This window comes from Colias croceus, chromosome 4 (genome assembly GCF_905220415.1).
Source record: "Colias croceus chromosome 4, ilColCroc2.1".
NCBI lineage: Eukaryota > Metazoa > Arthropoda > Insecta > Lepidoptera > Pieridae > Colias > Colias croceus.
Window position 1 is genome coordinate 10,451,699 of NC_059540.1, and position 27,313 is coordinate 10,479,011.

Below are 27,313 nucleotides of genomic sequence, written 5' to 3' on the forward strand. Positions count from 1 at the left end.
TATATTAATTACTAGGTTTCCGCCCGCGGCTTCGCCCACGCAGTCAAAGAAAAACCCGCATAGATATTCTCGTTCCAGTGGGATTTCCGGGATTCCGTCATTTTCCCGGGATAAAAAGTAGCCTATGTCCTTTCTCGGTTATCAAAATATCTCCATACCAAATTTCATGAAAATTGGTTCAGTAGTTTAGGCGTGATTGAGTAACAGACAGACAGACAGAGTTACTTTCACATTTATAATATTATGGATTAAGTCTAAATGAGTGTATGGCTAAATGTATGAATTGTTGTATGCATCAGCAGCGTGGGCACCCACAGCGAAAAAGATGGGGGTCCAAAAGAGGCTTAACACCGTTCAACGGGGTTTTGCCCAGAAGATCTGCAGAGCATATCGGACTGTCTCCCTGAACTCTGCGATGCTGTTGGCTGGGATTCTCCCTCTTGATCTCAGGATACTCGAAGCTTCGAGGCTTTATGAGATCAAGAGGGGTGTGTCGCACCCGGCGGTGTTGAGGGACAGGGAGGTGGAACGAATGGCACCCGCGATTGAGGACCCACATCCGGCAGAGCAGGTAGAGCTGGGGTTCGGCTTGGTAGATGAGGACACCTATGCCGACGTGGTTGACAGCCACGTCCACAGGGTCTATACGGACGGCAGCAAGATTGAGGGTCGCGTTGCAGCCGCCCTTTCCGTATGGAAAGGTGAGGCCGACACAAAGGCCATTAAGCTTGCGTTGCCACCGTATTGTACCGTCTATCAGGCTGAGCTCCTAGCGCTCAAAAGAGCAGTAGACATAGCCTGCAAGAGCGGAGCGGCAAAGGTCGGTGTCCTCAGCGACTCCAGATCGGCACTCCAGGCGGTTACCCTGAGTTCCCCTCATCCACTGGCTGTGCAAACACGGGCCCTCCGAAAAGCTGCATTGCAGAGGCGGGAGGTCTCCCTGTTTTGGATTAAGGCGCACGCAGGGCTTAAGGGGAACGAATGGGCAGACGAGTTAGCCAAGGAGGCCGCCCTGGGGTTGAGGAGGAAACCGGATTACGATCTGTGTCCTGTTTCATTCGTCAAGCGTATTTTGAGACAGGATACGATCAGCGAATGGGATAGGAGATACGATGTAGGAGGAACGGCCGGAGTCACGAAGCTCTTTTTTCCAAGCGCTGCTGCTGCATACAAGGTAGTCAGGAAAATAGACATCACACACCACACCACACAAGTACTGACCGGTCACGGCGGATTCGCCTTCTACTTGAACAGATTCAAGCTGAAGGATAATCCGTCGTGTCTATGTCAGCCTGGAGTTGAGGAGACGGTTCCTCACCTGTTACTCGAGTGTCCAATTTTTGCAAAAAATAGATATGCTATTGAGCAAAAATTGGGCATGGCGATGACGGGTGAGAATCTGCCTTCCGCCCTGGGGGACAAGTGTAGGGATGCGTTCCTACAATATTGTAGAAATATTGTAGTCGTAGTGAACCAAAGGAATAGTGTGTGATATTAGTTTAGCTCTTTACTGTGATATAGGATTAAGTTGAATGTTTTTGTGCCGTGTTTTTTCTGAATTTTTAAGTAATTATTGTATTTTATTAGTAACTTATACCAGTATTTTTTATTATGTTTTAAAGTTTATATTGTATTTTTATTGTATTTTAATGTTATTCGTGTAAAAAAAAAAAAAAAAAAAAATTAAGCAAAAAATGTCTCTGGACTATAATCCAGAGGTGGCGCGAACACCCTGTGATGACGGGTGCCATTTAAAAAAAAAAATGTATGAATTGTTGAGTTGAGTTGAGTTTCCTGCTCATAGCATTCCCACGATATCAGTAAAAGGAAGAAATAAAGGAAATAATCTACAACATAGACATGTTTCGTCTTGATACTTGTCAACTATGGCAAAGATTGATGCCTCATGAGCTTTTTCTATAAAATATTCTATATCATTTTAATTTGAAACAAAAAAGACATTACAATTGTTCCCACAAGATGGGAGATGTTTTAACCCCAGAAATATATATAACACAAGGAACTAGTTATATTTCTTCGAATGTATTCTTCTATAAAACGCTGTAACAAGTACTAAATATGTACCAAAAAATTGGTTGTTTGTAAAGTAGGTTTACGATCGAGATGTTTACGTGATAACATAATGTAGAGGCAGCGCTCGAGATGAGACGGGAGATCGGTCCGTCTCTCTCTCTCATACCTGCGATCGCGCTCGTGAGGTTTTGGTGTGACACAAGTTTCTGAACATGTCACCCGACTAAAACGATTTTAAAGACGTTATCACGTCAATAAAACGACAAAATAATCATGCATGGTATTTATTACACTGTACAATAAATATCGGGCTGTATACAAAATATATAGAGGAATTCCAAAAGATATTGTCAACACTAGCATACATTAACATGTGTGTAAACCACTAACGCACTTAAAATTCGTAACATATAACTATATTATAGCATAACATCAGCCTCGGGAATTAACAATACGCATATTTTAAATATCTCTGAAAATTTTTCAAAGAAATAACAAAATTTTACTTCTTTTTACACTATTAAAACCTAAATCTGGTGTTAAAAATACTTCGTTTTTAAAATACATAACATGCGCTTTTTCACAAATCAGTGAGTAAAAAAAGACAGGAACTTTGTCGTGAAACGAACAATGCCTAAAAACTGTAGTATCACAAACTCAAAAATTGGTAGGTACATAAATGACTTTAAACGACTTTCAGAGATAAATCAAAATACGCGTATCGATCTATTATTTCATTCACCAAATCAGGAAGGCGAATATCACCAATGTTATATTAACATGATTACTAAAGGTATTAAAAAGCCTTCCTGCTCTCGTACCATGATATCTTAAAGCTGTATTGTTTCAAGTGTGGAAAAAGGACAGAGCTATATAAGTCATATAGCGCCATCTCTTTTCCTCAATAGAAACATTACTGCTTTATCATGGTAAATGAAATGGTTATTGATCATACTATATATTAATTACTATTTGGAAAAGATTGGGCAGCTAAAAGCCTGTATCTGTAATTAAGAGGTACAAAACACAATAATGTTATAGGTCTTAAAGAAAACAATTAAATAAAGAAAAATATTTCTACTTATGAAAAATTATATATTTACTTAATGGAATAGCCACTATAGGAAAACACAAGAGTAAACGTGTATCGATAATCTACTAAAAAATTCAACTTCTATTCACCACTCAAATACAGATACATACATATTTATTGTAGTTTATAAGAAAAAATATAAAATTAAATGTCAAAAGATAACTTTTAAGCGATTTAAAAGTTCTCACATTTCTTAATCATATTTAACATAAAACAACATAATATGAAAAGGGAATAAAAATAAAATAAAATTATATAATCATCAACATTTATAATAATTTGTTGTAAATACATATAAAACTACAATAAATATCGTAAACATTATCACATGCCCATATCTAAATTATTTTTAAGCAGATTTTCATTTTATTTAATTTACTGCCATAACTTCAAGGCTTTACATTACAATTGTTTATGTCCTGACCCTATAGTTTAAAACGATTCATTTTCTTGGTGAAAGTTGAATTTTTAATTATTTCTCATAGAAGTTAACAAAACATTCAACCTACCTTTGGAAAAACATTTTTAAAATATAAGAACAGGACAGTAGTAACGTTATTCAGAATAAAAGCAACTGATAAATAGATGACATTTAATTAAAAAGGTACATATTTGCTTATAATTCATTAGAAAGATAAAATCGTAGCATAGAAAATTAGTAAATTTACTATTTCCACCCAGTTAAAATAAAGACTCGGAAAAGTTATACAGTAAAATGATAAAAAAGCATTTAAAATTTATTTGATAATTTTAACCATTGTAAATTACGACACAAGTCTAAAGTTTAATTTTAAAAGGAAACTTATCATAGCTTCACTTACACAATTTTAGTTGACAACAATATGAAGTATCAATAAACTCAAAGGTTCAACTCTTCTAAATGAATCTGAGTAAGAAATAACCAGTTTTCGCTGTCGAGAAAGATTATATGAAGAATACAAGAAACACTATTTCCAAGAAATAGTAAGGACGTATTAAGTAATCTAATTCATTTTACACAAAGCAAATAAAACGACATTCAATTAGCTGCTATTTTTAAATCGATCCTTTATTGACACGGATTGTACACATACCGCGAAACCAGCGCGTTCATTCGTCAGTTGCTTTTACCTTTCATAAATTTCCTTTTAGTGGTCACACTGTATCCAGTATGCCATCATTAATGGCACTATAAATGCAAGATATCACTTTTATCAGACATACCCTCACCGGATTGGGCCGCAAAATAATATTGAATACAATCTAAAGTAAGAAATTTTAAAACTAAATGAGAGGTATTTACATAATAGCCTCGAATAAACCATCTATATAAACATTTACACATAATAAATAGAATGCACTATCCTATAACCTCAAAATAATATTGTACCCATCTTAACACGAAATAAATATACTAAAGCTTATTAAAATTACCAACTAAATGAGTATAATTATTATGATCGAAAGTGTACTTAATTATAATCAGATCAATTCATTTAGATCAGAAAGTGTAATTAAACAATTTTTGTGCCCATTATAATATTGGATTATAAAAATGTACAAAATTTTATAAAAAGCGTTGAGATTAGACGATATATTTCCTTTGCGTAAATGTGCGAAGGGACGGATTATTTTATTTGAGAAAACGTGCTGATAAAAAAACTTATCAAATTGAACACCATTCAGTACTAATATTGAAATTCCCCAAATTAAAATCCAGCAAATCTTACCAATCAAGTCTTAAAATCCATAATCAAATCATTAACGGACATACCTTAATTTTTCTGTATGCATCATCCCTTGCCCAACATAAAAATCGAATTAATAAAATTTAATTTATAAAATTTAAAACGCAATAAACAAAAATACGACATGAATATTCAACATGAGTCAGCTATACCTACTCATCACAGTCCGATTCATCAATAAATAATTATTTTTTAATATGACGTAATCAGCAGACAAAACAATCTGCCGCCATTTTGAAACTATTTTTAGGTTCCTTTATAATAGTATCCCTTTATAATTGATTTTATAAGATTTTAATCACAATTTATTATTAGCTCTTAGTTGAAAACATGTTAAGTAATGAATAAATCGTGTTTAAAATACGATGCAGTTTTTTTGAGTGGCTATAACATTATCAACTTTGTCAGTGACTGGAAAAATATCAAAATACGTTTATTTATCATTTCATTGTAAATAAGTAACAGCAGATGTAGTAAGTACAAGAGTAACACCAGATGCCCTGAAGAGCAAATAATTCTTAACCTTAACAGTTTTAACCTGTGTGAGAAATAAGAATGCTACTAAGGCATTTGTTTAGTAATTATTTTTAGAGATATATTTTACGTGTAAAGCATTTTTTATAGTGTCGTTGTATGAAGTAACTTTAATATTATTTTAGTGTTTATGTGATGCCATATTCGTACAAAAACCGCATATTAACTCGCAAAATGTTACTTACATTCGTTGCATTAAAAGAATCAATGCTTATTTAATTTGATAAAAGTAAACAAAGAAAAAAATTTGATTTTAATGTTTTCTGTTTCCTTGGAAAATATATTTTAATGCTTGCACAAAATCCTACTCACTGTTAAAAAATACGATATCCCGAATAACCTCCAACATTTAATCAAACCTTAAAAAAGGCTTTCACTGACAAAATTTTAAATTACTAATGTTTTTATATATATTTATTTTGTTAATGTGCAATTACATAACTAACAAAGATAACTGTATGTAATAACCCTTTTGACGTCATACGATGTAAATAATGAAAAACGGATTTGCAACAATCGAATGTTGATTCATTGTTTTATAAAAATTATAACTTGATTCTACTATATTTGTCGTAATAACGTTCACAATTTCATATAGGTATTTATTTCAAACTTACGCGAGCTAAATACTATAAAACCAAATTTAAGATATATGCAGCAAACAGGCGCGTAGCTACCGCCGTATCTGCCGTATCAATTATACGGGGCCCCCGCGCCAAGGGGGCCTCCAATTCGTCCTAATTTTTTTTTTCAGAAATGATAAAAGTCAAAAAAAGCAATTTTCTGGCCTCCTGTGTAAAAATTTTGGAATAAGTGAGGGATAGACAGTAATTATGATGAATAAATATTTCTTTTAATTTTATGCAAACATTTTTTTTTCTTTTGTGAGAAATCTTTACCTTTCCTAAGGGCCCCCAAACAAATTTTTATACGGGGCCCCGCCAAGGCACGCTACGCTTCTGGGCCAGCAAATAAGGGTATTAAACATCGTAGGGGATAAGAATGTGCCTATAACTCGTTCGTTGCTGTTTACAGCCTAAATATTACCGAAAAATTCCATCACAGTGTATTAAATTTTTATTTACATTGTTTTTCAATGATATTATAAGTAAAAAAGGTATAGATAGGTTACTAAAACATTCGACCAAAAACTGTACACTAACGCATGTAACACGATTAGACGTCAAAGTGAGATGGCGTAATTCAACTATCGTGAGCGAAAGAGACAACTGAAGTAAAGTGTGGCTACACTATTGTCACATTTCAACGTGCCTATCTAAACTAATTTTTACTTATAATAAAATTGGTTTTTCCCCTATAGGGATATAAAGTCTTTCCTTTATTCATTTGCGCTGCATTTGAGCAACATGCGTTTTCTAATAAACTACGCTTAAAGCTCGCCTAATAAGTGCCCAATGACGTCACGGCGGATTACATCGGCAAGAATTTAGGTCACAATAGAAATGTTCTAGAATTTCTATAGCGCATATAGATTATATAAACGATTTGAATTAAGAATTCGAATATGTGCTGTTTCTTTTTTTTCTTTTTATTATTTTTTTTTTAAGACGCATCTATAGCCTAAAGCTTAACTTTATCTAGATATTCGAATTACTACTTACTGCTGCAAGATATAAAACATGTTTATTGCATAATTTATTAAGTTAAAATAATAAGTTAAATAAAATTAAATTTTTACGTTTCCGACAAGAAGTTATAAAGATGATTATAATTATATTATATGTATTACGCAATTTTGTTTTACGACGTCATTGAGCACATTGCCTAAATTTCCATACATCCTGTTCTTGGCACAGTTAGATATGACTCTCGGCAGTTCAGAGGGTTTCGCTACTCTTTCTGGTTCTGGACTACATTTAAATGCTGATACAAGCTACTTCTGTAAAAATTGAGTTTCCTTACTCTACGCCAACATTGGAGACATAGATCGGTCTCTTTTCTTCTTCCATATATACGAAAGAGATAAATCTATATCCTCACTATTTTTTACCAATACTCACGTGTATACACGTGTCCTAAGCGCATATATAAATTTATCCAAAAGTGATCATAATAATGTAATTTATCAAGTGCACGATCTATATTTTTGGTCATAAATATACTGATATACAAATTTTATCATTACGATATGATATACTATACACATACCAAAACATTACTTCGGTAAACCGTCCATATTTTACAAACACTACAAAAGTAGGCCGTCGTGTGACGCCGTAACAAACACATATCCCTTGTCTTTTAAATCTTCCTATTATGCAGATTATAAATACAACAGATTATAAAAGGAATTTCGCGCCATCAGTCATTCGCCATCGAGCTATCACATTTGGAGTAATTTGAATTCGGAGCTGTTACGTCACTGTAACATGAGCGATTCCAAATTTCGATTGAGGATCGTGTCTTTGACGGAGTTGAAGACGACCTCTATGTTGTGCGTGTCTATGGCCGTCGTGAAGTGATGGTAGAGCGTTGTCTTTGGTTCCCTGCGAACGTTCGCGAACATGTTGAGTATGAACATTTGCACGTCGCGGAGGTTGTGCGGATCGCCCGTGAAGTGCGGGAAGTACCAGCGTATGTCCGTCTCCTTGCTGGCCACCTTCCTCGCTAGTAAATCCGATTTGTTGAGGAATAGAATAATCGATATCCCTTTGAAGTTGACATTGTTCACGATCGTGTCGAATATGTTGAGCGCTTCTTCGAGGCGATTCGTTTTTCTGAAAGGACATAATGTACGAATTAGTATAAAATTATACTTTTGATTTAAATAACTGGTAGAACATTTTTAGAACTTGTAAATTAAGGATATTAACGAGGTCACTCAAATCGATTAGACATGAATAATTTGAATTCGACACATTTTTTTTATAATATAAAGCATCATACGATATCCGACCACTATTATGAATTTCAAGTTTAGAGAGTTAATACTCAATATACGTAAGCTTTAGACAAACTGTTGAATAAATTGGGCTAAAATTTACTATAGGTACCTACTCATAGTTGATTGTATAAAACAACGCACATGATATATTCATCAAAACTAGCTTTAAACTAGAATATAAAAGGCCATTCACTTTGAATGGTTTGGGTGTTGAAAAAAAATTAATATTTTAAGGAAATATTAAAATCCCACATTCAATCAAATTACCAAAACGTTATGACACAACATTGAAAAAGCATTTAGATCAGATAAAGCTTATTAGCTAAAGATTTCCCACATTGCAAAGACTATATTATTATTCACAGTCAATACAAAATGTACATTTTTACATGTTTCCTTGTACAATAAAGAACAAAATAAACAGTGTACCGACACACTAATAACCGTACTATCGTCTTGTAAAATATTGCCAACGCGCGTTCGATCCTGAGAAATCTCCGCGTATCTAATGATGCTTGATTTATACCTCATTTCTGAGAAACCAGTAAATGTTATATCCAGGAAGTCAGCTATTATGTTAACATAATTCAATATGGATACATTTTGGCACTAGTTTTACACCAAATTCGCTTTTCCTATAACTAATTAAACAGAAAAATGAGAATTTCATAAGGAAAAATCCTAAGGAAAAAGAGGCGGATTTTTGTTTTGGTTGTTCGATGAAATAGTTCCATTATCCAGTACTAGAGACTATGATGTAACCACCGTGAAAGTTTATCGTGGCCTATTTACCGTCCCAGTTAATAATTGGCCATATCAATGAATTATCTTGTAATAAAAGACAATGTCCGTATCAATTAAAGCCATTAAAAGGATTGGAGTAGGATAAAATTACATTTAGAAATTTTATTTATTACTTTTTTTTGTTTTCTTTTATCAAGATAAATTCCCACGTTAACAAGAAGCTTAATTTTAGCTTTAAAATCTGCTAACATTCGCTATCACCAATAAAAAATGAGTTTAACCCGCGCCATTTATTTCTAAACCATAGATATTTTAATTTTATTTATACCTGTTGCTAAATAATTGCCTCGGATCGGGTAGCGAAGCGTAGTACCAAATTATCGAGGTATGGCAACGTAATAGAATTATAAAATGTATGCGATTGTTCGTAGAATTCTCAGAACCGGTAGGATCTACTTCGCAGGCAATATTTCATAGAGGTTGTGCCTACACGTCACTGAACACGTGCATCACCTGACCGCTGTTAAAAATAGTTGATAGCTAAATGCAGAGAAAATTGTTGATTACAATGAAGACTTTAAAGATATTATTTTTCAGAGAGTGTTAATTTCCATAAGAAGTATCAATACATGAAAATATCCATCAAAAAGGACATCTATACATATAATAAATCTGTAGAAGGGTCAATTCTGTACATTGAAAATATTAAAAAAATAAATACCAGGGGACTGTGTGTTACTGGATCGATACCAAACCCAAATATGTGATTAAAAAAATTTTTGTCTGTCTGTCTGTCTGTCTGTCTGTCTGTATGTGAAGGCATCACGTGAAAACTAACGGTTCGATTTCGATGAAACTTGGTATAATTATACCTTATTATCCTGGGCGTAAAATAGGATACTTTTTATCCTGGAAAAATACGTAGAAAAAAATTAATCTTAACTTTTCAGTTTTATAGACGTTATTCTGTAGAACCGCGAACACACGTTGCGTATTATTATAGGCCTAGCCGTATTTGGGTCCAATAGATATTTATAAGATGTTTAATTGTCAGAGTTACTCAAAATGGAGAAATAAACCATCCACGCGAAGACCGACATCCGCGCGGACGGAGTCGCGGGCGGAAGCTAGTGGAATAATAAAAAAAAGAGTGAAATAGGAAGACAAACAAATCGAGGCTATAATGGTATGCGACAATTGCAATTCATAACGATACTGTTTAATTGTATATTGAAACACAACTTTTGGATGCTGATAAATTAACTTTATTTTTATAATACTTTATTACAAACTACATTGTGCGTACACGACATTATACCACGAACCACAGAGACAGGAGGAGGGCAAAGACAATTATTGCAGTTCACTGTGATACCATACAGACTATACAATAATCAAAATACAGATTATAATATTTGCCTATTACAACAGATACACAACAATTAACTGATATTGGCTATAGGGCACCACCCGTAAATAGTATGATTTTGAATAGCATGAGGAAGGATACCTGCGGCGATCTCAGTCGATATAAAGCTAAGCGTTTCGAAAGGTTATGACAAGATACATATGTTAACTAGGTACTCCATACAAGCCATTGAATATTAGATGTGCGTGTGAATAGGCATAAAATTGAGTAGCTATATTAATAGTGAAGTAATTAAATGTGGGCACACAGTGTTACGAAAGTTCGGAGCCAGGCACGCCGATCCGTGACTAATCGGTGGCATGTAAATCTTGGAGAAACTTCGTAAATGGCATGTGTCACTTTCGTGAACTATTGCGAAGGTCGTGTTTAATTGCAATACGATTAAAATATTCAGAATATTTATAGAAATCAGAATGTTGACATACGTGTTTATTTATTAATGGCATGGTTGGTATCTGTATGCATGTGATTAATTGAGTTATCACGTTTTAACAGCTGGTACTAAATTCTGCGTTCTTCATCATTCTATCCTGGATTACCATAACTATGCTTACCTTAAGTTCAACTATACTAACTGTTATGAATCAGCAACGTTATCACTTGCTTGAGGGAAGAGCAAATTTGCTAGAATGATGTGTCAAGCGATTCTAGCAAAATAATCTGAAATGTCCACCAAAAGAAAACACAGTTTTGTGCCATACTCTTAGTTTTCAACAACAAATTGGGTCAGAATAATGTACTTAGTAGACCACACGGACGCAAATAGTCTTGAGTAGAGGAATAAAACCCAAACTATAAGAGGAAGAAGTTGCGGTTAACAGCCGGTGTGTCATAAAGCGCAGTTTGCATCGAGTTTTTCAAAACGATTATATGTCGTTACGAGCGAGTAATCTGGCCTGCGGTTTGCCCACGTAAACATTTAGTAAAGAACTTTATTACCGTGTTTACGGCATCGCAAAGAAATAGCTTCCTCTTGGTACTATATTTTTATCGGGCGCCATAATTTTTATATCATTCCGTGATGAATAAACATTAATAAACGTTATTATGAAACGATTAGCGAGAGACATCCAAGCATGGACGCATGATGCATCGAACGAATACGACAACAACACGTCGTTATAAATATTAGGTATAAGGCTATTTGAATATGAAGACGACAAATCATATGCAAACATAAACAAAGGTGTTCGACCAGACGCTCAATTAATATGACCGACACAAATAATCGATTATACAATTTGCACGATACTCTGTACGGATGCGAATTAGCAATTCCGTCGATCGCGCATGCAAATAATCTTCATTAACGATATAGGTACTGCCCCCCCCAGCCAAGTAGCTTTCTGTTAGCGTAGCGTTCAATAGAATAGACTACGAATGTATGAGATTGACGTAGGCTGTAGATACGTTTATCTACGCTACGCTAACAGAAAACCACTTGGCTAGGGGGGCAGGTACGTATAATATATCGGACACAACTATTCGCGGAACACATTTTATTACGATATCTTCCTGTTTTATCTGACTGAGTTGTAAGATCGTTTGTTTATGGGCAATGAGTTAATAATTTATCTACTTTATCGCGCTATTAGATTTTTCATCCCAGCCTGAGCTTTCCTTGTACTAGTAAATATTTATTGAATAGTTCTAATGTAAGTTCATGGCTTATAGAGATAAAGTCTAAATAAAAGTTGTGATCTTCAGATCTGCATTTCCTAAATGCTCGTAAACTAAATCTGTTTGTGAAACAGTCGCAAGTCCGGAATAGTAAAACAAGACTAATGGAAGAAGTAAGAACCTATTTGTAAACTTACCAACTATAGTTTTTGACTGACTAATATGAGCATTAGGGAATTGTTACCTCATATACCCTATACATATATAGGGCTAATCCTGAACAATCAAAACATGGACAAACCGCTCAACATCAAACAGCCCAGAATAACGAAAATCATTTTCCTGCACGATCCATCTTAAGTCTTAACATCAGCACACAAAATGTCGCTCCACTTAGTCTCATTATCTCGAGACACGAACGGAGACATCTTATGGACGTTCTAATAGAGATATCTTGAAAGTGGGAAATGTACCGAACAATAGTACGCTCAGTGCTGCATTGCGACATTGCATGCGATGAAGTTATTTTCTCCTGCAGCGCGAGTTTTCCCAATGTTATATTATATATTGTATGATTTATAAAGTATTCTACTCTTTAGCGAACGTAAATTTAATATACGAGATTATTATTGAAAAATCCAACTAAATAACATGATATAATTTTGGTACCAATATCGGATTCGTTTTTGGCAACTAAGTTACTAAAAAATTTTATATGAATGTAATCGTTGATTGTATGACATAATTTTCTTTCATTACATAAATATATAAAAGGTGTAGCTGCACAAAATGAACAAAGTCATGGCGTTTATACGTATCACTATATTATCCGTACATTAGTACGCAGTAGCAAGTCTTTTGGCATAATATATTTTAGAGGATTCCCTTCAGTTTTCGCGGTAACACATTTATGGATATTTTTGCATTATAGAATGTTGATTTATTGAATGTATCGTAGAACGCAAGTGAGAGTAGTTATACGAGAGAAGGTCGAATTCCAACCACCATGCGATACTAGTTACTGCAATATTATAATTTGACGATTAAAACCTCCTCCTCCAGCCTTTAAATAATTAAAATCGCTTGCTCCTTTAAAACAAATCTTGTTACGAGATTGATGCAATCCAAAAACAAACACTTAAACACTGCGAAGCGAAGATGCGTTAACGGCGATATAAAGATTACCATTATTTCTACTCACAATACAGACAGCCATGCTACCGGAAATCTAGATTTAGAACCAACATCCGCCATTTGTACATACTCGCAAAGATAAAATTATTTAAAAAGAACATATCATAAAAGACTATGTACCATTGCGAAGACTGCCAAGAGAAAGGTTCTGCCTTATGTTTATATAACACTCGGAAATCGGTTCAACGATTAAGAACGATTTATAATTATGATAGTTTTCTTGATTAGGACGTTAATCAAGTTGCAAGGAAGCAGATAATTCTACTGGGCTCGAAGTCATAAAATCATCAGGGCAGAGGACATTAAGCATAAATTTTATAGGCAGTCAAGTAATATACTAATTTGTATCATGTCATTTGCATATCTGCAAACTGTAATTATATTGTTAGCCAACATTTTGATAAATTATCAACCTTTTATCGCATAATTGTCCTAATGGAATAGGTACCTCTCATTTATGTGAAGCTCAACGGCTCAATTACGGGAAAACCTATTTAACATTATGTATCTTATCAGAATAATCAGAAAAGCTTTTCCTAAATGCCAATTGTTTATACTTAAGTAACGGAAACCTGGATGTACCAGAATTATTAAATTTATATACAATTCAACTTTAGGGCCAAATATCCAAAAATGCTTTCAAAGGCATAACATATCATGTAAAATTTTGAAATTTTGTGATCCTACTATATTTAGCTATTCCCTATGTCAGTCATTTTTAAGTCAGTATATCTCTGTATACGTATACAGAGATATACTGACTTAAATATATACATGTGTATACCACACAACTCACCTATCTTCCGACAGAACTTGGTCGAACTCCGACGAGGACACCAGAAACAGTATGGAGGTGACGGAATCGAAACACTGCGTCCACTTCTGCCGCTGCGTCCTCTGGCCACCGACGTCGACGAACACGAATGGCACATTGTTGATGTTGATCGTGCACTCCGTGATGCCCTTGGTGGCCTTCCGACAGTGCAGGATGTCCTGGTGGGAGGGGATGTAGTCCGGCCGCGCAATGCGCTCCAGCTCGCCGAAGAAGTAACTCACTGAGTCGCTCTGGAATTACAATAGTAGGAATTTAAAGAAGTAAACTTTTTTGGGAAAGAATTTGGGTTGTGAGGTGGTAATCGGTAGGGTTCACTTTTGTTTGGACGTGAACTAAACGGTAAGTTTTAAAATATATACAAAGATGATTACTTTTCTATGAAAGGTGAAAGCATATATAGTTAATTCTAAAGCCGTTGCTCTTGCTGATTGTGTGTGTGTGAGTGTTACATAATTGTTATTGGGATTAAAGGTTTAAGGTTATCGTAGGTACTATTAATGATAAGATTTATTCTTTACGTTAAATAAAATATTTCTCAACTCCACTACTAAAATAGTAAAAAACATTTTAATTGTGTTTGCAATATACAAACGTAGATCACAGATATGAATTTATTTCATGACAACTTAATTCTCTTTACAATTTTCTTTATTTTATAAAATTAAGAAAATCTATTTCTTAACTATACCAGATTCTGAAATATTCACGTAATATGTAAGATTAAACCCTATCTCAATGGACTTTAGATACAGGTGAAATCACTACTACATTGATAAAGGCGCTTACAGGTAAAAAGAAAAGGGAAAACCTACATTTCTCGTTTCTTTTTAGCAACTACTTTTTAACTTGTAGACTAGATTTAAAAGGAATTTCATTTATCACATACCAATACGAAGCTGTTACACGAGCAACTAATCATAACACAGTAAATTTCATAAAATACGCCATAAATTACTACAAAGTAGAGTCATAAAATCCAAACAGTCAACATTCACAAGCAATGCGAGCCGTAACACGACCGTGTCAAATAGAACAGGATTTGAGTGGACAAACATCGAATAAATTTGCAAGTGTGAAGTAACCGACCGCTGCCAAGCGGTCTAGTGCATTTAAAGCACACTTAAGAGGCCTACACCACCGAAACTAGCGCCACCGAACATTTTATTTTTTTACTCCTAAACCAGATCAAATTTAAAAAATCTAGCTCGGTACTTTGCTAGTATATTACTTGTAGTATTTTTGGTATTACTTTTCACTATTCTAACTGTTCATTATTCCAGAGAACTTTTGATTACCGCCAAAAGTGGCCACTTTTGGCGGTAATCAAAAGTTCTCCTAATTTACCGAATGCAAAATAATGAAAAGTAATACCAAAAATACTACAAGTAATATACTAGCAAAGTACCGAGCTAGATTTTTTAAATTTGATCTGGTTTAGGAGTAAAAAAATAAAATGTTGGGGAGGCGCTAGTTTCGGTGGTGTAGTCGCCTTAACGTTATTATCGTAACTCAAGGGCTACCTCTCTGGAGACCTTTATTGTGACATTTTGATAAAACGCAAAAGTGATCTTTCACCTTCAAAGTTCATAGCGACGTCATAATTAAATCTCTTTATTCAGAACTTGTTGATGGCAAAATGCTATATGTAGATCCTGAAAAGGTGTAAATTCGTATCGTTTCACACGATCGTGACTAGCCTGTCCGTGGAGCTGATGAATTACCGTTACGTTCACAAATGTTCGTGGCCAAATAAAATTTTATTTGGCAAAGGGGAAATGACACGTCAAATTGCCATTGCAATTAACACAGTAAATGGTATACGAGATGTTATACAAAAAAACAATATCCTATTACCGACTGACTACACGTTAAAGTAAATGTAGAAGCCATCATGCCAGATACTTTCTTGTATGAGTATGTCTGTATGAATAGATGGTATTTAAAATACAAAATCGAGCTTCAAGCCCTAACATATTATAATCATAGAACCATCATCATCATCAACCATAGAACAATAAGAGTTTACGCTGTTTGTTTATGTCATTTCTTTTAACTATAGACAAATCACATAATCCAACAATCCAACACAAACACAATACAAATCAACGCAAAACAAAGAAGAACCTAAGCTTGTAAACAATCATAACACACGACAAGCGATGAATCACACAAACGCTATCAACGAGATAGCAGAATAAAACGCATGCAATAAAGATGACAGGTTGGCCGGAGGTCACACCCACAATCCGCGTTAAATTTAACTGTACACAATGAAAACTGGCGTAGTGCTCGTACGTCGACACGGAACTCTGTGTTTACTGCTCCTGTGTCCATGCTACACGATAAAAAACATTCAGATATATATGAAAAAATACAAACTACAAAAAAGAAGCAACAAATAAAGGCCCAACATTAGTACACGACAGGTTGATACAAATCAATATACACCTACGTAGGTTTTGGGACTGCCGGTGAAATTTGTATACATACTCCTACTTGGAAATATTGAAGACTATACGGAAAAACGCCTACAAAATTATGGAAATATCCCATTTTCCAACTATACAACTTTATTAACAAATGACTGAACAATAATTGAGTATTTCATTAGGAAAATTTCTATTAATTACTATTTGTGTACGCATTCTGTATTTTTAACTTCGGAAATGATTCCCAGGTATCTTTTAAGCTTTAAAATATTGAACAACCATAATCATTGCATTAAATTTATTTCAGTTCAACAAAAATTACCGCCTCATAAGCGTATGAAATATGGTCATCGTAACTTATAATAGTTATACCGTTCTCACCATCACAAAGAAGAGTAACCCTAATTAACTCCACAAATTTGACATCATCACTACGGCTTAGAAACAAATGAGACGGGAAGTAGCCAAATTAAATTGGGTTAAACGGCGCGTTCCGGCCAACTTTGCAATCTTACCCACTCGATCCAGCTCCGTAACATTGTTGCATATTCAATCGAATACATAAACAAAGCATGTATTGCGAGCTGTTTGTAATTCATACAACATCTACATTACTGGCATAAGCTCAAGAAATACCTGTGACATAATTAGTCGGGCGACAATCGCAAAAGAGCTCTCGTTGGTGACATTAAAAATTAATTCAGCACACGGCAGGCTGAATGAATGACTCGATGTATTAATTAAGATACGGTAAACGGGCGAAGACAAAGGTTTTATTGCTAACTGGAAAGTGATAAAAGTCAAGCACCTCGAACGAGTTTCTTATCTGCGAATGTATAATGCTTTCCTGTTTATTTGACTTGAATAGCGAAATTCAAGTTATATTAGCTACATGAAAAATGCTAAAGGCTGTGACTAATCAATGCGACACATTCATGGTTTAACTATTTTGCGTTAGTATTTTTTCTTGTTTTTGCATAAACATAATGTAAACCGATGAGTATGTTATTTGCTTCATTTAAATTAAAAAAAAAATTACATCATTTATATAACATCAATAAACAAATATGGAATGAATCTTTGTTTTATTTACCTATTAGTTTTAATTATCATATTTACTTATAGTTCAGGATACATCGCCCATTTTTGCAAGTGACTACTATCAAGCTGATTTTCCGTTTGTAGCTTTATTTTGATGAGACACCGAATAATTTCGTGTACGAAACTCTCGATTGTGGTAGCTAACAGAGATAACAAGGATAAAATTTTTTGATTTGATGGTTCTCAAATATTTATTACGCAATTTGTAGGACAATATGTCTGTTGAATTATATAAACATTAACTAAGTGAAAACAAAAAAATCAGCTTGTTAGTAATCATTTATGATGTCCTCGTTATCGATACACTTTGGAAAGGGGGACTCTTTGAACAAACCATAGATTTTGTAGGACAAATATTTTTTCGAATAATTTAGGTAATTATCTTGAGATTGAACAAAAAAAAAATTCAGTTAGTAATAAATATTTGAGAACCATCAAATCAAAAATTTTTATCCTTGTTATCTTTGTTAGCTACCACAATCGAGACTTTCGTACACGAAATTATTGGGCGTCTCATCAAAATAAAGCTACAAACGGAAAATCAGCTTGATAGTAGTCACTTGCAAAAATGGGCGATGTATCCTGAACTATTATTTATGGCTTGTTGCCTGATCTATAACAATGGCACTGGGTCGCGACGTCGTCATATTCAATCTAAATTTTAACACCTCATACAAAAGCAAATACCCATCATCTGTGCCCCTTCTATACTTTTTCCTACATTATAATAAAGCCAGTTCCGGCTTACATAACGAACAACCTCAAAGACAAGCACGTGTACCACATTAATACTATACTATACTCCTTTCAACACCAAAACCTGCCGTCGTGCATTTTAAATGTAAATGTAAAATATTCCGAGCACTTCGGCGTAGACAATTTGATTGGGATAAAGCTACATAATCAGCCAATCGACTGGTTTCTCAAGGTGAATGCAAAATGCCTACAATTCATAATTCGATCAGATCGATCCGCCCGCAATCTTTTGAATTTTTAAACGGGGCCGAATCGAACCGGACGAAATGATATACATATTATAACCAATGGAAGATGGTATATAATTATTAAGGAAATGAATTTAATTTTGTATCGTATAGCTTGAATGTTAGATCTGCTCTTGCTATGAAATATTAATTATTTTCATTTGTTAAATGGCGAAAAATATGTATTCGTATGCATATTTAATTTTATTGAATTAACATTTGTATAAATAGTACTTGCGCAGCAATTAAAATAAACATACTAAAGATAAAATTAACAATTTAACATAGGTTTTATTCCCTCATACTTATTTTACTCGTGAATACAGAAATTCGTTTCAATGAAAAAAAGTTTCGTACATTATACCTACATATACAATTTTAAAATTTATGGAAAAAAAAATCACAAACAAGACACGTGCACTGCATTTCCCACTACAAAACCGTTGCCACGCTCCAACATCCCATAATAATTATGGCATTGCGAAACAATTAAAAGGGTTAACAACAACCAATGTCATTGTTACGAAATAACCGCATTAGAGAACAGGGAGATATCGCTAATAAAGGTTAATTGGAACCAAATATGTTCTTGCATCTAATGAATGAAAAACGAACTGTAGCATAGTTGCTACAGTTCCTTCTACCTACCTAGTACCTCTGTTTCCCAACCAAGATTATATGTATAATATTGTCCTGACCACTAATCACTATCTATATTCCTATAGATTGTTATGTATTGCAATATTCGATAATTTCGTTGTTAGAAATAACGCAATTGTATGTGACCGTTAATGTGTATAAAACAATATTGGGAAATTCAATTTACGTGATGAATCACGAGTTTAAAACAAAGACAATTCTACTTGGGCATTAAATGGTTTCGCTTGAATTTGCCGCAATATTTTTTCGTTGTGTCAACACTATCAAGGTATTCGGTACTTAAAGAAACACGCAATTATTATCTATATATGTAAATTTTAAGAGAAAGTAAAAATGATAGTGTTATTTGTTAGTCTAACAAGACGTTCTGTAAAAAATAACATGTAATAAAAATATATTGGGCAATAAGCATTTAAATCATGGAGAATGAGCGCTTTGCGTATGATTGTTTTGATTTTATGGAAGGGCATTTTTTTTAGTAAAACATAATAAAAAGTTAATTGAATACTGGGTGGAATTTAGTTTAGGGTACAATTAGTAGTCAAAGCAAAAATTGAAAAAGAAGTAAGCGAGCAAACCGTGGGTGGAAAATAGACTAAAACAATTACACTATCGTACAGAATTTCTATGTAATGTTAACATTTATGCATTGTTGCAGCTGGAAACAATAAAATACAAAGAACTACATTGTCCATTAGATATCTACCTAAATAAGCATAGAGAATGAAACTGAATCATTTTATGCGAGTAACTACAACATAACCGTATAGTACCGACTGAGTGCTGGTGAACCAATAATTACGGCCGTAATGATCTAGCTTCCACGGCCTTGCGATATGTAATACACCATAATCACTGTGGAACTAATAATTATACTTTATAGACTAAATATTTGTATATTTAAAGCTAATGTTGGTAATGCCAAGTACGACATTCAAGTCAATCTTGGATATTTTGCAATGGATAGTCCGATACAAGTTCGATAGATGGAATCAATGGAACAATTTAGTGGCAGATTCTTCACGAAGTTTCTCAATACACGTTTACAAAAACTTTAATATAACACTGGCATGATTTAGTTAAAAAAATACCCAAATCAAAGGTGTCTTTATACCTTAAAAATAAGAATTTTCAGATGTAAATTTTAATAAAGTTTCAAACCTTTTTTCAACCTGTCTATACGTATTCCACAACAACAAGAGTAAAGACTCTTGTGCAAAGGCACAGGACATCAAACCCTTACAACCCTAACCCATACGCCAATCGACAATAAAGTCAATAAACACCAGTAGCCGCCAGTAATTAACGCAAGGATGTGCCATGTATAACCATACGATCCTATCAAGCTAAGCCTCCTGCTCACCTTACCATAATCTTTATCTACAAAAACCGCAGTCACTACTTTTTCTACAGCAAGCTTGTACCAGTTTTTGTACCACGAGTACGTACTAGGCTGTAGCAAGTACGTCACCGTGGTATGCCGCGTGCCTACACTTGATCAGAGATCGATATGTACACAAGAACACAACGGATTACATAAGAAAAATAATACAAAGTAACATGGTAATTAGATTGCATTATAAATAAGAATTGGCAGGATATTAAAATGGTGTGATGGTTACTACTTAATCCTAGAATAGCATTGAGGGTTTTTCAATTTGTTATGGATATGATTAATTGAGAAGAACTGAGTGCGATATATTATACAATCTAGATACAATAATTTCATCAAATTTATCAATTAAAAACAAAAACAAACGGTAACTACTCATGAGATAATTATATCGATCCCAGTTTCGGAGTTCATTCCTATTACAACAAATTGACTCAATTACCAGCGAGTGAGTACTAAATGTTATTTTGTATCGAGATCCAAAGCAGAATGGGTCGAATAAATCTTGCATATTGTCCTACAATAAACCCGTATACCACACGCGACACTATACAAAGGAACCTGATATAATAATGTACTTATCACTATTAAAGCTACTGTTAACCTAGCACTATTAGATTTGCTTTCATTGCTTTGAATGCCGTGTGGACTTAATACGAACGAAAGGTTAAAGGACTTCTTTTGAGTGGGCTGCGTTGTAGTTATTATAAACTGACAGCGACAGTAATTTGTCTTCACACAGATATAGTATTAAATACAGAGTTGAATGTTGCTTGGGTATGGTCAAATGGCAAAAGTTTTGATATGAAAATAAATAAAATCTTTAAAGATAAAATAATGTATAAAATTATATAAAAACATTTTAACCTATTACATTTTTCAACATCTGATGATGAGATTAGCACAAAAAGCGTTTCATGAATTATTACACTTACAGCGGTAACATAAGACAGCTAATGACTATTTATGAGGCGTAGATTATTAACTTTATGTTCTGACAACCTCAATTGTAAACTTCGCTAGTACCCGGTTACCCACATGACGACGGACGGATACTATGAACATAGTATAAAGAGAGAAGTAAGACTTCGAACAAAGGTACGCACACAACGCCGCTCGGTTTCTTCTCATGGGCCGTTCTCGTGAGGGCCGCGCCATACCTGTGAGCGGTCGGTGTTTGTTTATATACAATTATTTAAAACTAGCTTCCGCCCGCGACTCCGTCCGCGCGGAAAAATTACTTAATTAGCCACTTGAATTTTCCTCCAATTCTTGCTCCGATGTGCTCTCCCGTGCGTACACAATCTCCTTAATGTATCCCCAAATGAAAAAATCAACGGGGTTCAAGTCGGGTGAACAGGCTGGCCAGTGCCACCGCGACCGATCCTCCTCTCCGGATAGGTATGAACCTATGGTATTAAATGGTATAATACCATAAACTGGTATACAAATGTACCTATGTATAATGAATTTATGGTTATTTATAGGCATAAATTCAAATGGCTATAACAGCCATTAAAGAAAGCCGGCAGCCATTTAATAGGCTGCGAAGAAATTTCTTACGCAGATGCAGATTATGTTTAGCGAAAGGCGGACGGCATTTCGAAAACATTTGTAAAAAATAAACAATATGTTAATTAATATTTATGTTGTTTTATTGATACTCCAAACCTTTTATTAAGATTTAAACCTAAAAACTAAATAACAAAAAAAAAACTCTATAAATTGACATTAGAATAAAGTAAAGTTATCTTGGCTAGCAGGTTAAAATTTTATTTCATTCATTTTAACTTTTATAGCCATGTGAATACTGATTTGTAACGACTTTTATGGCAATAAATGGTTCTTTAACCAAAAATTGGCCGTTCCAAATGATTAAAATTGAATTATGGTAAATTTCGTAATTTTTCGATTTTCATGTGCACATGATATTGTTTTTGAAGATGTTACAATCGAAGGACAACTAAAATTTTTTGTGTAAAGAATAACCTTATGTTAAGGAAGTTTTTAGCAGTACCAGAAAAACCTTGGTGGTACATTTTTTTTTTTCACAGGATTTTTTCGAAAAATCGACATTTTGCCGAGAAATTCAAAAAACTACAGAAAAAGTTAAAATAAAAAAATGCAGTGTAATTATTTACACAAGATGAGCCTATAGCGCGATAGGTAGGTTATTGCGCTATACCTATACCAAATTTCATTCAATTCGGTGCAGTAGTTTTCATAACAGAGTAGTTTTGTGTCAAAAACATTGAAACTTCGGATTATTTAAAAAAAAAAATCATAATTTCTAAACCATAAGTTTTCGCTTAACTAAAGTTTGTTTTAAATGATTACTCATGATGCTCTCAAGCTGAAAAAAATTTTTGGACCACTGAAAACGGGCCACCCTGTATGTATAGATGTCAATGTGACAAGTGACAACCCTGCGCCTCGCGAGTTTAGGTACCATGCGCTCCTAAACGCCGGGAATTGGCCTACTTCTCTCTTTATACTATGCTATGAATCCGCATATTTTGAGCTCTAGTCGCGGCTAGACGAAGATCTGTTTTATTAACTCACGGTTTAATTTACCACGCTTTTATTAGATCGTAAAGCCAACCACCCACGATCGTGTATCATACAATTTTGTATTATCGACTCCACTTGATAAAATGGATGCTGTTGAAAGAGCCGAGCTCGCTTCGCAAGTTTTTCTTTTTATTGTTTTTGAATCATTTTGCGTTTAACTATATTTATATCTATATTTATGTTGCATATAGTTACTTTCACATATAAAAAATATATTGTACAATATATTACGGGAAACATAAAATATAACTAATGGATTTTTAATGAATCCATTAACGAATAAAAATAAAAACATTGTTATAGCTGTGTATTTTATTCCGAGATTTTATAAGAAATCTATTGACTAAATAGATTCGTCGGCTTTACGTGCAAGAAACAAAGTTTAGCAATTTCCATAATTCAGTTTAAGGTTTCTTCAATCGTACAACTTAATTGCATCAGACATATTTTGATCCCCAATTTCATCAAAAACGTTTTCTTCTCCATCGAAAATAATTCAAAATCTAATTTAATACTCAAAATAATAGCTCGTAACGCAATTCCGTTATTAGATACGTTCCGGTCTAATGGCACACATTCATTAGAGACATCTCAGCGACCCGCTGGCATTTCTCTCATATTTAACATTCCATATGAAAGTAATGGTAATGCAATATAAACATATGTTGTACCCAGACGCGCTAGTCTACTTGTTAGTCGCCTTCAAATAATGGATTTTGACGACAATGGGGTGGTGTCATGTGTTGTTGTACATCCTACAGCTGCATTTAGCTATTCAACTTTTACGATTGTTGTAAGGTTTTAACCACTCTCATCCTGTTCCTTTCCTAGTCAATAGATGTGATCCCTGCGTCCGTTTCTTTAAGAAAAACCCCTACATTTTAAAAAGATCACCGTTGCAGTTTTTGCCTGCACGGTTTTTACATTCGATCCATCAAAAATTTAATTTATCTGGCTACCTATATTGTTATTTGTGAGACTTTTTTCACAATTAACGTTTCTAGGAAACTAGTTAGGCAAAAAGGCAGATTGGATATAAAAAATAACCTAGGTAAAATGGCTAGGATGCTGATTACGATGTTCCGGAGCTATCGATGTGGTTTTCGTTTGAATTAGGTAACTGATGTGATGGTAACAAACTATATCGTAGATACCTTTAATTATATTTTTTAAGCAAATGAGTATGCATTTTAAATAATACGTCTTTGCAAAAGTTGCAAGAACTATTAACGACTACTTTATTAACTACTAGTGGTACATATTTCGCAATAAAAGGTAGCCTATGTCCTTTCTCGGGTATCAAAATATCTCCGTACCAAATTTCATGCAAATTGGTTCAGTAGTTTATGCGTGATTGAGTAACAGACAGACAGACAGAGTTACTTTCGCATTTATAATATTATTATGGATTTACTATTTCAAATACAAACATAAAATATTCCTACCACGAGGTATCTTGCGTCAAACATCTTCCGTGACTTTTAATCAACGTAACACAAGAATGGTTGATATTAATATATTTACGTACATCTTGACAAAGTAAATATTAATCGAATGGTATACATGCATATATCATGCTAGTCTCATCATGTGTTCTACGGAACCTCGTAACCGTGACGGATGACGCAACTCTTATGACTAATCAATGAGATAAGAAACTCAATTAAAATAATTACGTTCGTATCATGGTGTTAGGAAATAATTCGATTTGGTAATATCATGCACTGGTATTGCATTATCATAATCGGCAATAAATATTAATTATTGTTAAATGTACATAACTACATTTACAAAAATTGTAATTGTACCTACATATTTAAAAATGTCAGTTGATGTGAGGCTGAATTCTTACAAGTATATTTGATTCATACAAGGATGATATACACTTCAAAATTTTATGATGCATGAAAGCGCATATTTTAAGGAAGAACAGGCTAAATTTTGGAAAACATACTTTTGCATATCACTAGATAGTTATACATGATCACTCGTTGGAGGGTGAAATGTATACATTATGATATCTATAGAATACTTTCCCTAAAGGCTTGGTCGCGGAAGAATTCTAACCAATACCCGCGGCCCCATCATTAAAGCGTTTTGACGGAACACAGTGGGGTTTTAGTCGGTAAGAATCCGACATAACCCACGGCTCCTTCCCCGGGGGCCGTGGGTATCTTTGGAAGATTTCCCCACTATAAAAAAAAAGGCCAAGGTCCCAGCAGTGGGAACATATAATATGAGCTGATGATAATGATAGAATACTTTACAATAAGTGAAAGGTCAAGCAGAACTACTTATTATCCCCATATAGGCATTGCAAATTCATACTTTCTCTTTATATTATCAGGGTAGAGAGGAAATGATATAAATCCTGCCCATTACAAATAGCTTGCAAGATCAATCTATCTTAATTGTCCATGAAAGCAATTATATGGAGCTAAATTGCTACTTTCCTCTCTTCGCAGCCAAGTGGAAGGTTCTGTACTAAGATGCCTAATGCGCAAGGTTATAATATGGAATGTTATTACTTTACCCACACACAAAATAGGTGCTTGTCTTGGACATAGAGAAACATGCCCAATTTATTATTATTAACATTAACTAAACACTGAATAGTTTGCTATATGGCATTTACATGAAGCAGTGACTGTTCTACAAAACTTTGACACTCAATTATTACCATAGCATATTTTCATGTTTGGAAAGGCTAGCAAACTTTTACATTGATATTAAGCTCAATAATATTTATAATGTAAAGTTTTTGGCAGTTATTGAAATTGTATAGAACTAACTGAAATAAATTTGTACACATAATCTTCTGAAATTAAAAATCCCTTTTACACTGAACTTTACCAGATGATTATAATAATATTCCTTATTAAAAACTAGCAACAATATGCTTATCTTACTAATAATTTACATTATCTTAGTTGTAGCTATAAAACTAAACATTATGTAGTAAAAAATAGTAATTTGTTTCCTTAAACGTAACCTCTATGAAATAGCAGCTGATTAAGATCTATGTTACTACCTATTTGTTTTATTACTATTAAACAGACATTTTTATAACAATAAACAAAATTTTAAAGATAATTTTAGTTTTCATACCAAATTAATCATTAAAAATTCAATCCTGTTAATTTTCATTTTCTTTTATTTTTATTGTTTCTATTTTCACAGGCTTCAGATTTTAATACAACACTTCAAAACATATTAAATGATATTCTTGAACAGCTTATAAAAACATAACTACCAAATTATTCACTACAAGTGTACACTACACTACACACATTATACTTGTTTACATAATAAATATTAGACAATACATACCAATTGAAATTCTCTCCGCCTGTCATATGCTCGTTTTATGGCCCTGTCTAACCACAGGGAGTGTATATGAGGTGCATAATGCATAAACAATCGGCTGTCGAGCGACACTGAACTATTGAAGTGCAGGGCCTGCTGACCAACGTCCAGATTCCTTGGGTTTTCCCACGGAATCGCGAGCTTGTCTCTTGCATCAACTAGCACTTGTATACCCTTCACTATATTCTGATATATCACATGCTGGTACTCGCGCACTAATTCCGGCTCAAATTTGACTTTGTGTATTATTCTCATCTGTTTCAGGAATGTTGATTTTCCGCTTTCACCCGCACCAAGTAGCAAAAGTTTGACCTGTCGCCGTAGCGTCTGTTTGTCCTTCTCAAGAATTCTGTCTATTTCCTTGCTTCTGTACCGCTGCTCTATCTCCTCCGGAGACAGCTTCAGACGCAACCAACAAGTCAGAGCTTCGGTACAACAGGTACATGACCAGAAATCATTGGCCATTTTGCATGATTAGGAACACACACTATAAAACTGTAATCAACGCGCAATTATTGCACTAATATTAACGTTCGCATTAGACATCAAACACATTTTCACCATTCCACAATGTTTTATGCGATATCAATAAATTAAACAAAAAGTCCGTGATAAAACGTACGCACGCATTCCACCCCTCCCAAACTCATTGAGAAAAATAAAATGAGAAAATATAGGCTGTGAACAGAAGTACA

At 34.1% G+C, this 27,313-nt stretch overlaps 2 protein-coding genes across 2 annotated transcripts; one reads left to right on the top strand and one right to left on the bottom strand.

Moving 5' to 3' along the window:
- Positions 1-274: 274 nt before the first annotated feature.
- LOC123691016 lies at positions 275-7,301 on the top strand. Its single transcript, XM_045635194.1, has 2 exons — positions 275-1,309; positions 7,206-7,301. Exons 1-2 carry the CDS (start codon positions 275-277, stop codon positions 7,299-7,301), a joined length of 1,131 nt encoding a protein of 376 aa, XP_045491150.1.
- On the bottom strand, positions 6,361-27,313 carry LOC123690873 (guanine nucleotide-binding protein subunit alpha homolog). The gene is made up of 3 exons (XM_045634973.1): positions 26,583-27,313; positions 14,077-14,345; positions 6,361-8,126 (listed from the first exon to the last, which is right to left on the bottom strand). Exons 1-3 carry the CDS (start codon positions 27,081-27,083, stop codon positions 7,769-7,771), a joined length of 1,128 nt encoding a protein of 375 aa, XP_045490929.1. The 5' UTR covers positions 27,084-27,313; the 3' UTR covers positions 6,361-7,768.